This window comes from Nuphar pumila, chromosome 4 (genome assembly GCF_984573655.1).
Source record: "Nuphar pumila chromosome 4, dmNupPumi1.hap1.1, whole genome shotgun sequence".
NCBI lineage: Eukaryota > Viridiplantae > Streptophyta > Magnoliopsida > Nymphaeales > Nymphaeaceae > Nuphar > Nuphar pumila.
In genome coordinates this window covers 146,052,274-146,066,632 of record NC_143252.1, presented here as the reverse complement: position 1 = coordinate 146,066,632, position 14,359 = coordinate 146,052,274, and the positions used below count along the sequence as shown (strand labels likewise).

General features: G+C 39.9%; 1 protein-coding gene across 1 annotated transcript in view; it reads right to left on the bottom strand.

Annotated features, from left to right (window-relative positions):
• LOC149841542 (uncharacterized) overlaps window positions 1-12,948 on the bottom strand; it is a 62,550-nt gene extending 49,602 nt beyond the window's left edge. The window contains exons 1-3 of the mRNA XM_090003898.1: window positions 12,681-12,948; window positions 12,465-12,565; window positions 12,227-12,345 (exon numbers count right to left, since the gene is read on the bottom strand). Of these exons, the coding sequence (XP_089860024.1) occupies window positions 12,227-12,345; window positions 12,465-12,565; window positions 12,681-12,891 (431 nt within the window). The 5' untranslated portion in view covers window positions 12,892-12,948. The remainder of the gene's footprint in view (window positions 1-12,226; window positions 12,346-12,464; window positions 12,566-12,680) is intronic.
• Window positions 12,949-14,359: the final 1,411 nt, after the last annotated feature.

Below are 14,359 nucleotides of genomic sequence, written 5' to 3'. Positions count from 1 at the left end.
GGAGGAGAAGGATTCATGTGGAAGACCCAGAATGATTTTCTTTTTTGGTTCATATCGCTGACCCTAATTGTTTTGGGATGAAGGCGTAGTTGTTGTACCCAGATTTGTTCACACAGATCAGATATTACATAGATAAAGGAGAGAAAGGGACGCAGAAATAAAAAGGCTTTAAGGAATGAAAGAAAGAATAGAGGAGAAAGTTTCAATAAAAGAAAAGAAATAGAAGAATCGGAATAAGACTTAGAAAAGATGGAAAAGATCTTTTGGAGACACACCTTCTGGAGAAAATCTCAGCCCTAGGGTCAGATCCGCTCTAATACCATGTCAGAAATCATCAAAATCTGTTCACAAGAAAGAAAACTCAGAGAGGAGAGAGATAGAGCTGTAACCGATCACGTATTCCCTTAATGAGTAGTGAGGGAGGCGTGATCTGATTCTATTCAATATAAAGTAATAACCCTAATACACGATTTACAAGAATACCCTTATATATCACATGTATTTACAAAGGTGTCCAATATTACATGCTGGACATGTTACACAATGGGTTGGATCCAGATCCAGACCCAGACCCATATATGAAATATCGTACTCTAATAATTACAACCACCTATATACGAAATATATTTGAGAATATACATATACATATACATATTCTGTCAAGCATATACGTATGTACAAGAAATGACATGAAATTCTAACATAATTGTCATACAAATAATGATGAAAAAATATTGAGAGGCATTCCATAACAATTTTTTGTCCAAAATACAATAAGAAGAGCATAAGGAATAAAATGAAGGCTTTAAAAATTATGCATGCCATCTTAAATCTAAATGGAATTAATATAAACCCTAAAACAATGAAAACTGAAGCGACAAATGTATGGGCTGAATATATAATGATACACATTGAAAAAGGTTCTACTTTTGAATGTCTTAATATGGTATTCCACTTACATATGCATATATCTTAAAATGCAAAGTATAGTTCACCTCATTTGCAGAATATAACAATTTAACTATTTGCTTTTGTAGTATCTCTGTTACAGAGTATTCCCCAGTCTCCGTAAATGCACATAAAATTCCACACCTTCAAAACCAAACAAGGAGCAAGTGAAGAAAGATTTTTCTTCATAACATGGTTGACCTACGTGACGACCTTGAAACCTTCTCCTAGGTAGCGACTTTGGAAATAAGCACAAGGCTTGAAAGACAAAGAGGAGTAAAAAAGAAAATCTGTAAATTTCTTGATGGATGCAATCAATAATGTTAGCAAAGTAGTAAGAGCCTTTAGTAACGAGAGATTTACATCAAAAATAGAGAGATGTATTAAAATGTTAGACCATAGGCCTTGACAAACAATTTATTGCAAAGCAACTGAACTATTTAAAATGAGGGAAAAGCCCCTGTTTTTCTATAAAGGAATAAAAAATATTCATTTTGTTATTTAAAGAGTTCGGTAAGTAAACCCATGGTTTTTCACTGTGTTGTGAGGTCTTTTCTCTCATTTTATATCTAACTTTAGGTGAAGATGAAGGAACGTTCATTACCATGTGTGTGCTCTGAACATTTCATGTAGGTACATAGCTAAGGGTGGGATGGCAAATAATATCATATTATGTTTATAACTTTTCATATGCTTTGGAACTTTATGCTTTCACTTCTAGGACAACAATCAATTGGTAGCAAATATTGGATGAAAAACTTATCTTCATAGATCTGGCGGCTGGCCTCAATTGGCACAATCCAATCATGGATTAAGGTAGCGTCAACAATATGCTAGTGTTTTCCCTATGCCATTTCATGTTAGCATACATGGGTAGCACTTCTAGGGTGATTCTGTTATTAAAAAGTAATTGATGAAGGTGTTGGGACTTAGACCTTGAAAAAAAACATCCAGATATAACATTTAGTTGTCAATAAATGTCGCCTAAAATTGTGACCAGAAACAAAAGGTGTTTAAAAATGACCTGCTAACATTGAAATGAATGTGAAAAGGAACCATGTCTCTATTATTAAACATTGGGAAAAGAACAAGACCTTTATAGGCTTGTCATATATAACATAGTGACCTTTTTCTTTTTTTCTTTTATCCCGAGGAAACAGTTGTGGAAGACTAAGTTATTTAAAACACAAACTTTAAGGAAAACAATGCGACAGTGTCAAACCCGCCCAAAAGCTTAAGTCCTCCAAAGAAGTTTGAGCTTCATTGAGTACATTAAGATAAAGGTTATCCAATTCCTTCAACTGACCCTTAATATATATGCCAGTGTTACGCAAAGAACCCTCACTGTAAAACCGCCCCCAACAAAATCGTCGGGGGGGGGGGGAGTAAAAAAGGGGAAGACGGTTTCCCCAAAATCGGGGAACCACCTTCCCCAAATCGCGTAGAGGGGGGGATGAGGATAAACCTCACCCCCCACGATCGTCGGGAGGAGGGTGAGGTTTATCCTCATCCACCGTGAGGGCTATAAAAGCCTTCACGCAACCTCCTCCACCAGCGATCAAGCGAGCGACAAAGAGAGGGAGAGCGGCGTGAGGAAAAAAAAAGGAGAAATGAAGAGCAGCAGGGAGGAGAGAGACTTACCGAAATAACGGTCGGCCACACCAGGTAAGGTGTCTGTTTCTTCTCCTTCTTTCTTTTTCCGATCGATCAGAGGGTCGGCGGCCATGGCTGGCTGCCAGCGAGTTGCAGGTGAAAAAATAATACCCTATGCAACAAAGAGAGAGAGAGAGAGAGGGTGTCAACCAGCCGGCTCTGGCTGCCGACCCCTCGACAAAAGAGAGGGAGAGAGAGAGGGTCGGCTCCAGTTGTCGGGCCCTCTGCAACTGAGAGGAAGAGACAGAAGGAGCTAAGCCCCTTCCGCCCACCTAGACCGAACCAGGTCAGTTCAAAAAAAAAGGAGGGGTTACGAGTAGAACCGGTTTATATTAAACCGGTTCAGATCGAATCAACTCATACTGAACCGGCCTGGACTAAATCGGTTCAGACCGAACTGGTCTGAACCGAATCAGTCAGACCGAACCAGTCTGGGTGTGAACCAGACTGAGTCGGGTCTGATTGGGTCTCGATTCTCAGTTTGGATCCGGTCTGATATGGATCAGACTGAATCTGGATCCAGTTTGATCCAGTCAGTCTAGACCTATCTAAATTAAACTAGATATAGACAGAACTGGGTCTAAATCTGGATCCAAATCAAAACTGCACCTAGTTCGAATATGAACTGCATCTAGTTTGGATCAGCATTGCATTCGATTCGAATCAGTGTTGGATCCAGATCAGAACTGAATCTGGATCCAACTGAATGGATCAGTTTTGGATCTAGAACTTGTTAAAACTGCATGCGTTGGCTGTTTTATCGTGAATACCGAGAAGGAGGAGGGGAGAAGAGAGGAGAGAGGAGGAGGGATTTTCCTTTGTAATCGGCAGCCACTCTGATTTTCTGTGTGTTGCACTAAACATCATTAGAATAAAATAGGTTTACAATCACCTTTTTACAATGGCAAGATTGCCCCTGGTTAGTAATGTAAAATACATTATAATGGTAACATACACGTGCATATGTTCTATATGGATATGGATCCAAAACTGGATCCATATCCGATCTATATTCTAATACCCTCCCTCAAGTTATGCATGGCATTGAACCATGTGCAACTTGTTCTTCAGATACCAAAAGCGGTTACTTGTGAGACCTTTTGTGAACATATCAGCAACTTGGTCTTCTGAAGGCACATAGACCGGTTCAATCTCTTTGTCTACTATCTTTTGTCTGATGAAATGTTGGTCAATCTCAATATGTTTGGTCCGACCGTGATGAACAGGATTGAACGCAATTTGTACATCACTTCTATTATCACACAGGAGGATTGAACTTGAGATACTCTCTCTCATTTCTGGAAGGAGATGCCTAACCTAGGTTACTTCTGCTGTGGTAGCTGCCATAGATCTATATTCTGCCTCTGTGCTAGACCTTGCCACAGCTTTCTGTTTTCTGCTACTTCATGAGATAAGATTGCTTCCAATGAAAACACAGTATCCTGAAACCGACCTCCTTTCATCTGGGTCTCCTGCCCAGTCTGCATCTGTATAGGCCAATATGTCATGTTTCGGTGTTGCCCACGAAGATTGAGCATATTTGAGTCCATCACCCACCGTGCCTTTTAGATATCGGAGAATACGTTTGACGGCATCCATATGACCAGTCTTTGATTCATGCATAAACTGTGATACTTGATTTACAGAATATACAATATCTGGTCTAGTAAAAGTAACGTACTCTAATATGCCCACTAAACTGCGATACTTGCTTGCATCAGGATATAACTCGCCATCACAAATGTTGAGTTTTTGATTGACAACACTGGGTGTAGGCACAGGTTTGCAATCTGTCATTCCTGCTTTAGCCAAAAGATCAAGAGTGTATTTGTGTTGAGTTAATGACATTTCTTCATCCAGTCTGTCCACCTCTACACCAAGAAAATATCTTAGCTTTCCAAGATCTTTCATCTTGAATCGCATATTCAGCAAAACTTTAATTTGTTGAATATGCTCTGGAGCATTGCCAGTGATCACTATATCATCAACATATATAAGCAAGAAAACTACAGTGGTTCCATCCCTGTATATGAATAAAGAATGGTCTAGTTGGGAACAAATAAAACTGTGGTTCTGAATCTCTAAGGAGAAGCTTTCAAACCATGACCTGGAGGCTTGTTTTAAACCATACAATGCTCTGGTTAATTTACATACATATGCTTTTGGGTCTCCCTCTGCTTAACCTTGAGGTTGCTCCATATAGACCTCTTCTTTTAAGTCCCCATGAAGAAACGCATTTTTGATGTCAAGTTGACTAAGGCTCCACCCATGTTCAATAGCCAAGCCGAGGATAATACGAATGGTTCCCATTTTCACTACTGGGCTGAAGGTCTCATCATAATCTTCACCATATTCTTGGGTGAAACCTTTGGCAACAAGACGTGCCATGTATCGTTCAATGCTTCCATCCGGTTTATATTTAATCTTATACACCCATTTTGAGTCAACAACATTTTTATTTGGGGGACGACCAACTATCTCCCATGTTCGACACTCATGAAGTGCCTCTATTTCCTCATTTATTGCCTCAATCCATTTGTTAGATTGAGCAGCTTGACAAAACCCAAGTGGTTCTTGATGTTTTTCAACCTTGGATAGGAAAATTTGAAAATCCATAGAGAAGTTATCGTAACTTACCCATTTTTCAATTGGATGTTTTATCCTGCTTGATCTTCTTGGTGCGTCTATGTTATTGGGGAATGTCATGTGTTCTTCAACAGGTGCATTTGTTTGCACTCTGGGTATTCTGGTGTAGACGTTCCATTTGTATCTCTGACATTCTGTTTCCGACATCTTATCTGAAACTGTCTCATCATGTATGTTTTCAGGAGCCAAAGTGGTACATTCAGCCGCATGTGAAATAAGTTCAGCACTGAGCCATGGATTATACCAATTATCAGTCATAACACCATGTTCACGATCATAGTTGGCTTTATTTTCTGGAAAGCTACTTTCATCAAAGACAACATTTCTGGAAATTCTGATCTTCTTATTGATGTGGTCATAACACCTGTACCGCTTGTGTTCATCTGCATAACCTACAAACTGGCATATAGAGGCTTTGTCTTGAAATTTGTTTCTCATGGATTTGTCAACATGTACATAACATGTGCATCCAAAAACTCGTAACTCATCATAATTAGGTTGTATTCCAAAGAGAACATAATAGGGAGATTGATTTTCAAGGATAGGCATAGGAAGACGATTTATCACATGAGTGGCAGTGTGAAAAGCTTCTGTCCAAAGGTTGATAGGCAAATTACAACCATGCATCATACTCATTGCACTTTCCACAATATGTCTGTGTTTACGTTCAGCAATTCCATTTTGTTGTGAAGTATACGGGCAAGAAACTCTACGATGTATCCCATTATCTTGGAGGAAATCTAAAAATTCTTTGGAGGAATACTCACCACCTCCATCACACTGGAGAATTTGAATATTTTGGGAAAATTGATTTTTAACATAGGCATGAAAGTGACGAAAAATAAGAAAAACCTCTGATTTGTGTTTCATGAAGAATATCCAGGTAAAACGAGAGAAAATGTCAATAAAAGATACATAGTATTTACTTCCTGAAGAAGAAGGATTGGGAGCTGGACCCCAAACATCAGAGCATATTATCTCAAAAGGGATAGAAGATCTTTTATTTATTTGATGAAAGGGAAGTACATGACTCTTGCAAACTTGACAACTGGAACACATTTTATTCTTTAATGAAAGTGAAACAGACTCTGAAAGAAAACCATTGGACACTAACTTTTCAATAAAGACTTGACTACAATGACCAAGACGAGAATGCCAGAGATCGGGCTTATTACATTTGGATAAACTTAGGACGTTTTCAGAGAGGTGATCAGGCTTGGGCTTGGGCTTGGGCTTGGGCTTCAAGACACTGGAGGCTGGATCTTCACTGAAGACATACATGTTTCCACGTCGCTCTCCTTTAGCGAACATATCCTTCGTTTGAAGGTCCTTGACAAAGACAGAAGTAGGAGTAAATTCCACAGATGAATTGGTAAAGTCAACAAGTTTAGATACAGAGACAATGTTTTTCTTTATATTTGGTGCATGAACAACATCAGATAAAGAAATAGATGACTCAGACAAAGGAATAAGGACATTGCCTATGTTTGAAATGGGGTGGTGAGTCCCATCTCCAGTTACAATATTAGATTTTCCAGAATAGGGAACCAAAGTAGAGAATTTACCTGCATTGCCAGTCACATGAGTCGCTGCCCCGAAGTCAACATACCATATTCCATCATCATTCTGTTTCAAGTTCAAGTTGGCCATCGCAGATAAGAGAAGATCCTTAGCATCATCACTGACCCGAAAAGAACCTGTAGTTCCTGGTGTAGCAATATTTCTATTATTTTGCGCTCTGTTTTAATTCTGCGGGTTGAACCAACAGTTGGCTTTGATGTGGCCTCGTTTATTACACTGATAGCATGTGGGAACATTCCTTGAAAAACCGGTTGTGGAATTTGGTGTAGGTAGTAATCCACGTTCACCCTGGATGGCAGTTCCCCTGCCTCTGCCACGTCCTCCTCGTGCTCGATCAACTATCATTCCTGTGGCAAAAACCTCATGTGTAGATGATTGTCCAGCTGAAGCATCAGACATGCTCTTCAGAGTCATTTCATATTGAAGGAGTTCGGCACGTAATTCCTCAAAACTGAGTAATGTAGGTAAGCATAATAAGGTCACAAGGACATGATATTCTGATCCCAAGGCATTCAATGTTTATTGCACCTTTTCTTTATCTGATACTGGATACCCAACCATGGCTAATTGGTCCGTAATGCTTTAAACTTGATTTAGGAATTCAATAATGCTCATTGCCCCCTTTCTTAACATCTGAAATTCGCGTTTGAGAAACAATATTTTAGCCTATGATATCTGAGAATATGTCTGAGCCAAAACTTCCCACAAAACTTTGGATGTGCAATCATCAGGAATGGAAATCAATATCTCTTGAGATAGTGTGGAAGTGATGTATGCAACAAGAGCCTGATCACGCTTCATCCAAGAAACGAATGCAGGATTGCGGATAGTACTCGGCAATCCTCCATCTTCTTTGGTTTCAGTTATGATAAATTCTGGAGGTATTGGAGTAAATCCATCCAAGTGGCCTGAAAGGTCTTGACTACGAATAAAAGGTGCAATTTGCCTTTTCCAAGTCAGGTAGTTGTTGGTAGTTAATTTCTCCGAAACTAGTTGTCCAAGGAAGTTGAAGAAAGACTCGAATAGCCTGAAGTATCCATTGGTAGCTGGTTGACAATGGGAATACACTGCTTGCCTAAAGTATTAGTAACTGAAACTGAAATGAAAACACTTGTGGCTGAAGTAACAAGAAAAGAAAACGACAGAGTAATGCAAGATTAAGTAGAAGAGAATAAAGTAGTCTGACAAAACAGTTTTCAGACCAACAGTAACATTGGCGTGATATGGGAATGAAACTGGAAATAAATCTCAGCGAAAGAAAATAGAAGAAACAGAAGATGACGTTGAACCAACAGTATCGTGATGTAAAAGAAGAAGAAACTCGGCTGTTGTTGAAGAACAAAGGGCTCGGCTGAAGTAGAGAGAGAGATAAAAACAGACATGACCTGTTTGTAAACTTGACTGAAGGTCGGCTCGGCTGTCTGCAGGTACGGTAGGTCGTGGAGCAGGCCCTTTCATGATCCCTGATGAAGAAATAGGCTCGACTGAAATAGGCCCCTTTCACGTTCCCAATGAGGAGAAAGACTCGGCAGAAGGCTTGGCAGATCGTCACCAATGGGGCAGACTCTTTCACGATCCCTGACGAAGATACTTTTACGTCCAGATTGATCGGTGCTCTGATACCATGTTAAAAGTGCTTGCGTTGGTTGTTTTATCGTGAATACCGAGAAGGAGGGGAGAAGAGAGGAGAGAGGAGGAGGGATTTTCCTTTGTAATCGGCAGCCAGTCTGATTTTCTGTGTGCTGCACTAAACAGCATTAGAATAAAATAGGTTTACAATCACCTTTTTATAATGGCAAGATTGCCCCTGGTTAGTAATGTAAAATACATTATAATGGTAACATACACATACACGTGTATATGTTCTATATGGATATGGATCCAGAACTAGATCCATATCCGATCTATATTCTAATAGAACTGAACTGGGTCTGGATCCATATCAGAACTAGATCTAGATCCAACTCATAATTGGATGGATCAGTTCTGGATCCATATCAAAAATGGGTCTAGATCAAGTCTGACAGTTTTGGATCTAGATCATAAATGGATCTGGATCCAGTTTATGATTAATTTTGAAATTTTTAGAATAATTATTGAAATGACCAAAGTACCCTTGTGTATGTACCCAATATCCATTTAGGTAAAATGAGCATAACTGTGCAATTCGAACTCGAAATTGAGTAAGGTTTGGTGCATTGGACTCGTATCGCAGAGGAAAATCTTTGTTTCTTCTAGTTTTGGTCAAATCAGAGGTACAAAAATCGAGGTCCGACGAGTCAACTCGAGAGAGGTATTTTCGTAATTTTGTCAAAATATAAGAAGTTATGTGAATTAATATAAATATGCTTATGTGATGATCAGATCCTACAATTAGAGCTTTTTGAGACTCGATTGCGACCAAAGCACAGTATTTGTATTCAAGATAAGGGATATTATAAGTAATTTTAGTTGTAAATAAATCATACTGTGTTGATGTTATGGTAATGTTGTGAATTAGCATGATTAGAAAGATAGCGCTTGAGTGTGAACATGATATGCATAAAATGACCATGCATAAAATTATGAGATAATTACATATACATGTTAGTCATGATATGTCATGCATATTAGAAAGAGATTGTTTTGTGACAGTATATATGTATTATAAATTGTAAATAACATGCATCATAATGAGATTGTGGTTAGACTTGAGTCTCTTTATTCTATTGATGTCATGTGAATGTTTAGATTGAGATTAGCATTTATAACCCCTTAAATCTCGAAAGTGGCGACATGTGAAAATGGCTACCAGATTCACGGTCAGAGTACAGCTACCATGGAGAATAGGTCGTCGGTGATTTAACAATGTAGAAACTCTACATTGTTGTGTGCTTAGTATGAGATAAGTGTAAATCCTAATGTCACTATGAGATTGGGAGTGAGATCCGATATAATCATTTCACAATATCACTCATGAGAGAACGAGTGAAACACAAGCTTGAGAATATGGTTTAATATGATGAATTTAAGATATGACTTAGGGTTATATTCACAGTGTTTGGGACTCTAGACGACCATGGATGGTTGAAAGTCATTATGGTTAGAATGTAGCATGAACCATGCTGAGATCGAGATTGAACCTAACCTCCCAGCTAGTTACCGGTGGGGTCCCCTTTTTGTTTCACTACAATGTCTGGTAGTCTGGGGATCACTAAGAGTGTATGGTCAATTGTCTGGCCAACATGTAGAATTGGGATATTCTACGCGGGTTGTCAGGCCCATAGACGGCTATAACCAATACAGTTGACCTAGTGTTTTAGTTTGGTTTGAGTGAGTGTTTGAGAGAGTCAAATGGGGGATAATTAAAACATACAAACTTATGTAGTGTATCGAAAACTAAACTCAGACTAGGAGCTTAGAGCCAACTATTTGTAAGTTAAAGTTTTTATTTGCTTATAATATTTCTTACTGGGTTGTAGACTCACCCCTTGTATAATTACAATTATTGGTTTCAGGCACACTAGTACAGGCAGGACCTGAATGACTTACTTCGGCAGAGTACTTGGTAGTTTTCATTTTCTTGTCATTGAACATTCATGTACTTGTTATTTTCTTATACTATGAATGATGAACTTTGTGAAAGAAAATGAGTTATTGAAAAAAAAATAATTAGCCATATTTTCTTTGTGTGAACTCCATATGCTTTCCCTCTAGGAAGTAATACCAACCGGACTCGAACCCTCGAGGTCTCAGATCGGGTGTTATAATCACAATGCAAAATGGTTGTAGAAAGTGTATCATAAGAACCATTTTAGTTTCCCCTTTATCATGATCGACAATGATGTGACAAATTATCACCAAAAGTACAAAATGAAATATGGAGACAAAGGAAACAAAGTGAAGGTTGAGCCACAGCACCTACTCTATGTGGCCCAATGCAAGGCATGTCAAGGCCAGGGATTTTATTCCTTTTTTGTTTTGATAATCAAGCTAGGGGATAGCCCCCAATGAGATTTGAACCCCAGACCCCTTGGTTAGGATAGTGTGACTTTAACCAATCCAACTATCTCATTTGACCCGTGAACCTGAAGAAGCGGAAATATGTGATTGGTGAACTCTTCCTGCATTACCCACAAGTTTTTGTTGACCTTGACAAGAAGATGTTTGGTTAATTTGCACACATCATCTAAGACATAATAGGCATCTTCCAAAGTTGAAAATTCAGACTCATCTTTAGTCAGCTGCATCCCTAAATTGGAAAATGCCATAGTGAGAGATGCATGCAGATTCAGGATTGTTACGGAGATTTCCAAGGATAAACCATGAATCTGTTTAGGTTGTTGACCTATTGTGGATAGGTCCAATGAATTATGAATTTTCAACCCACAGTTATGCACAGATAGAGACGAGTTTGTCAAATAGGGGTTAGGCTTATTCCAACATTGGTTCTTGCTTGAAGAGGTGTGTAGAGCAAGGCCACAACCAATGGAAAAAATTTTGTTGTCACTCGCCATGCCAACCATGCTGCCTTCCACATCCAGAACCTTGAAATGCAGCAGATGACATAGCAAGTACTTGAAGACTAATGCATGAAAAAACTATCTTAGTTCATGAGTAGGCCAAATCGTATCACTTCATGTAGAAGCAGCACAGGCCACAGCTCAAAAAATGATGGCTCAGGAGCAGCGGCCAACCAGCAATGAAGCAACATCTAGCGCAGACTAATTAAAGTGTCAGCAACTCAGCATGGTTTTGTCTGACTCTGGTTTCACATAGATCACAACATAATCTCCATTTTTCAACTGTCATCTAGCTAGATGCATTGTTCTGTGGATGTTCATGTGGCCACTTGTTGAAAAAAAAAAAACTCAGACGATATGATATTCGATATTGCCGTCATGAATCAGACAACAAATTCCCAACTTATCCCATTCACAATGTCTTCCCAGTGCATCTCCATAGGTAAAGAAGCAGTGGGGGTTAATCCATCCACCCCGTTAGAAGGAAACAACCTTATTTGAGTCATCGTATGTTGGAATCTTAGTAGAAAAAGCTTCAAGCACAGAAACAGGAGCATACCAAATTCAAACAACCAAAAGAAAGAGAGAATATCTTCACACTCCAAAGTGTATTGATGATTCACATTCGAATCCTAAAAGAAAGGCTAACTTTATTTATTCCAACCCCAGAAAAAAGGGGAGAGAGAAAATGAATTATGCTAATTGATAACGGAAAGAAAACCAACACAGGATAAGAAACCAGTCCCAGACTTGAGCTCTACGTTCTATTAGCAGAATGAGAAATTAACTAAGAACAGGAAGGCGAGAAAACAAAAAAGAAAAGGAAATACATTGCACCAATTCAAGAATGACGAAAACCAAGAAGCAGCAAGAGATGGGAAGAGAGCATGTGGTACCTCTTAATGGCACCATAAGCGTGGCTTCCCATCAGGAGGACGTCCGCTTGTAAATTCGAGGTGACCTCGCATATCACGTCCTTTGGATCACCCACGACCACCTGCGTCTTCACGTTTACCTGAATAATTGTTCCGACGCCCAACCCCCCAAACATCACTCCGACTGATCCCATGGAAAGGAAAGCTCTTTTTTTTAATTAATTAATTAAAAAAAGAGAGTGAAAGAGAAGGATCACACGTTCTTCTGGAAGCAGATGGCCAAGGCGTGAGCGATGATGGCGTCGCTGATCCGCCTCTGGTGCGCCTCGATCGCAGCAGAGAACGCGGGCACCTCGACATCTTCCCGCATCGATGGAAAGGAAAACAACCTAAATCAGTTTGATTCAGAAGAAGAACATAAACATACAAAGCATCACAACAAACATTAAAAAAAAAGAGTGAGGAGGAGACGGACCGGGACCACCGAAGGGGATGGATCCAGGGTTGAGGCCAGCAAAGATGTTGGCAGGGGACTGGACGTGGAGCACCACGAACACACCAGGCTCTAGGCCCAGCTGCGACTGGGCGGGGCGCAGCCTCAGATTCTCCAGCCCCCATCGCAGCGCGTGCATGCTCTCCTCGCTCCCATCGACCGCCACCACCACGCAACCCAACCTCCCTTCCATTCCCGTACTACCCTGATATCCTTGCTTTGCTTGCTCCTCGTGCTGCTGTTTTGAACTTGGAGCAGAAAGAGAGTGGTGAACTTGAAAGGGTTAATATGGAGCCGGCAGATGATGACAAACAGGCTTTCATTGGAGAGGCCAAATAGGACGCCCCTTTTCTGTTTTTATTTTGTTTTTATGGCCACCAAAATGGCGAAAACACCCTTATCATGGATTGAAGTGTTGTCGTTTTGCCCATAAAATTGACTCACTGACCGAAGCAGGTTATATGTTACCACTAGCAGGGCATCTCATGCTCGGGGGTCCCAAAAAACACTATTTATTTAAGCATGTGTGTCTTATGCTCATGTTTGTCAACATTAATTAGCATTGGATTTTAATGCGATTGCAAAGACTTAAGTGTTTTCTCTTTCATTGGTGCAAAAAAAAAATAATAATTCTAGAAAATAAATAATTGTAAAGACTTAAGTGCCCCGAAGATGATTATTTAAGACCTAGTCTCTGCACTGCAGGATTATTAGAGAAAGAAATCTCTCATTAAGTAGGTCATGAACATCAACCTTTTCACTCTCTCTCTCACTTCTCTTTCTGCTTCTGTGTACATCCAGCAGAAGATCCTACATTGCTCTATCAAGCACCGACTGACCTGCACATTGACTGTTGTCCCAACATGAGGAGGGTTTGGGGGCTTCTCCCAGCGTAGATAGCATCGTTCAACTTGATTCGTTGTGAAGCCTGATTCAGAGTTTTTGCCCTTACAGGAGGAGGGTTTGGGGGCTCCTCCCAGCGTGGGTAGCATTGTTCAACTTGATGAGTTGTGGAGCCTAATTCATAGTTTTTGCCCTTACAGGAGGGGGTTTGGGGGTTCATCCCAACGTGGGTGGCATCATTCAACTTGATGAGCTGTGAAGCCTGATTTAGAGTTTTTGCCCTTACATGAGGGGGGTCTGGGGGCTCTCCCCCGGCGCGAGTCTCGTTGAGCGGTCAGCAGGCAGGGGTCCAAGGGGGACGTCTCTGGCGGAAGGCTCGGGGGGCAGCGCCCCCCGGACCAATTTTTTTTTGGGCCTTGTATAAATTTTTTTTATTTTTTTTCCTCTTTTAACTATCGAAAAAGAGCAATAAAGTGATTTGTAGTGTCTTCCGCAAATTACTATAGCGATTTGTAGTGTTATTCAGTAAGCAAAACGTTGTAAATCGCTACCCGAATTAGAACCAACTTGTCATGACCATATCTCCTTAACCGGAGGTCATATTCCAAATTCGTAAAAAGTGGTGTCTTTGTTATTGAGTCTAGTTTATTTCTGTACATTTTTAGCGATTTTTATGGTCATTTTATTCTGCATTTTAACTAAAAACCAGACCTCTACTATTTTGTGTTGTGCAATACAAAAACACTACAAATCGCTATAATGATTTACGGAAGACACTACAAATCGTTGCTGGAAGATCGGATAACACTATAAATCGT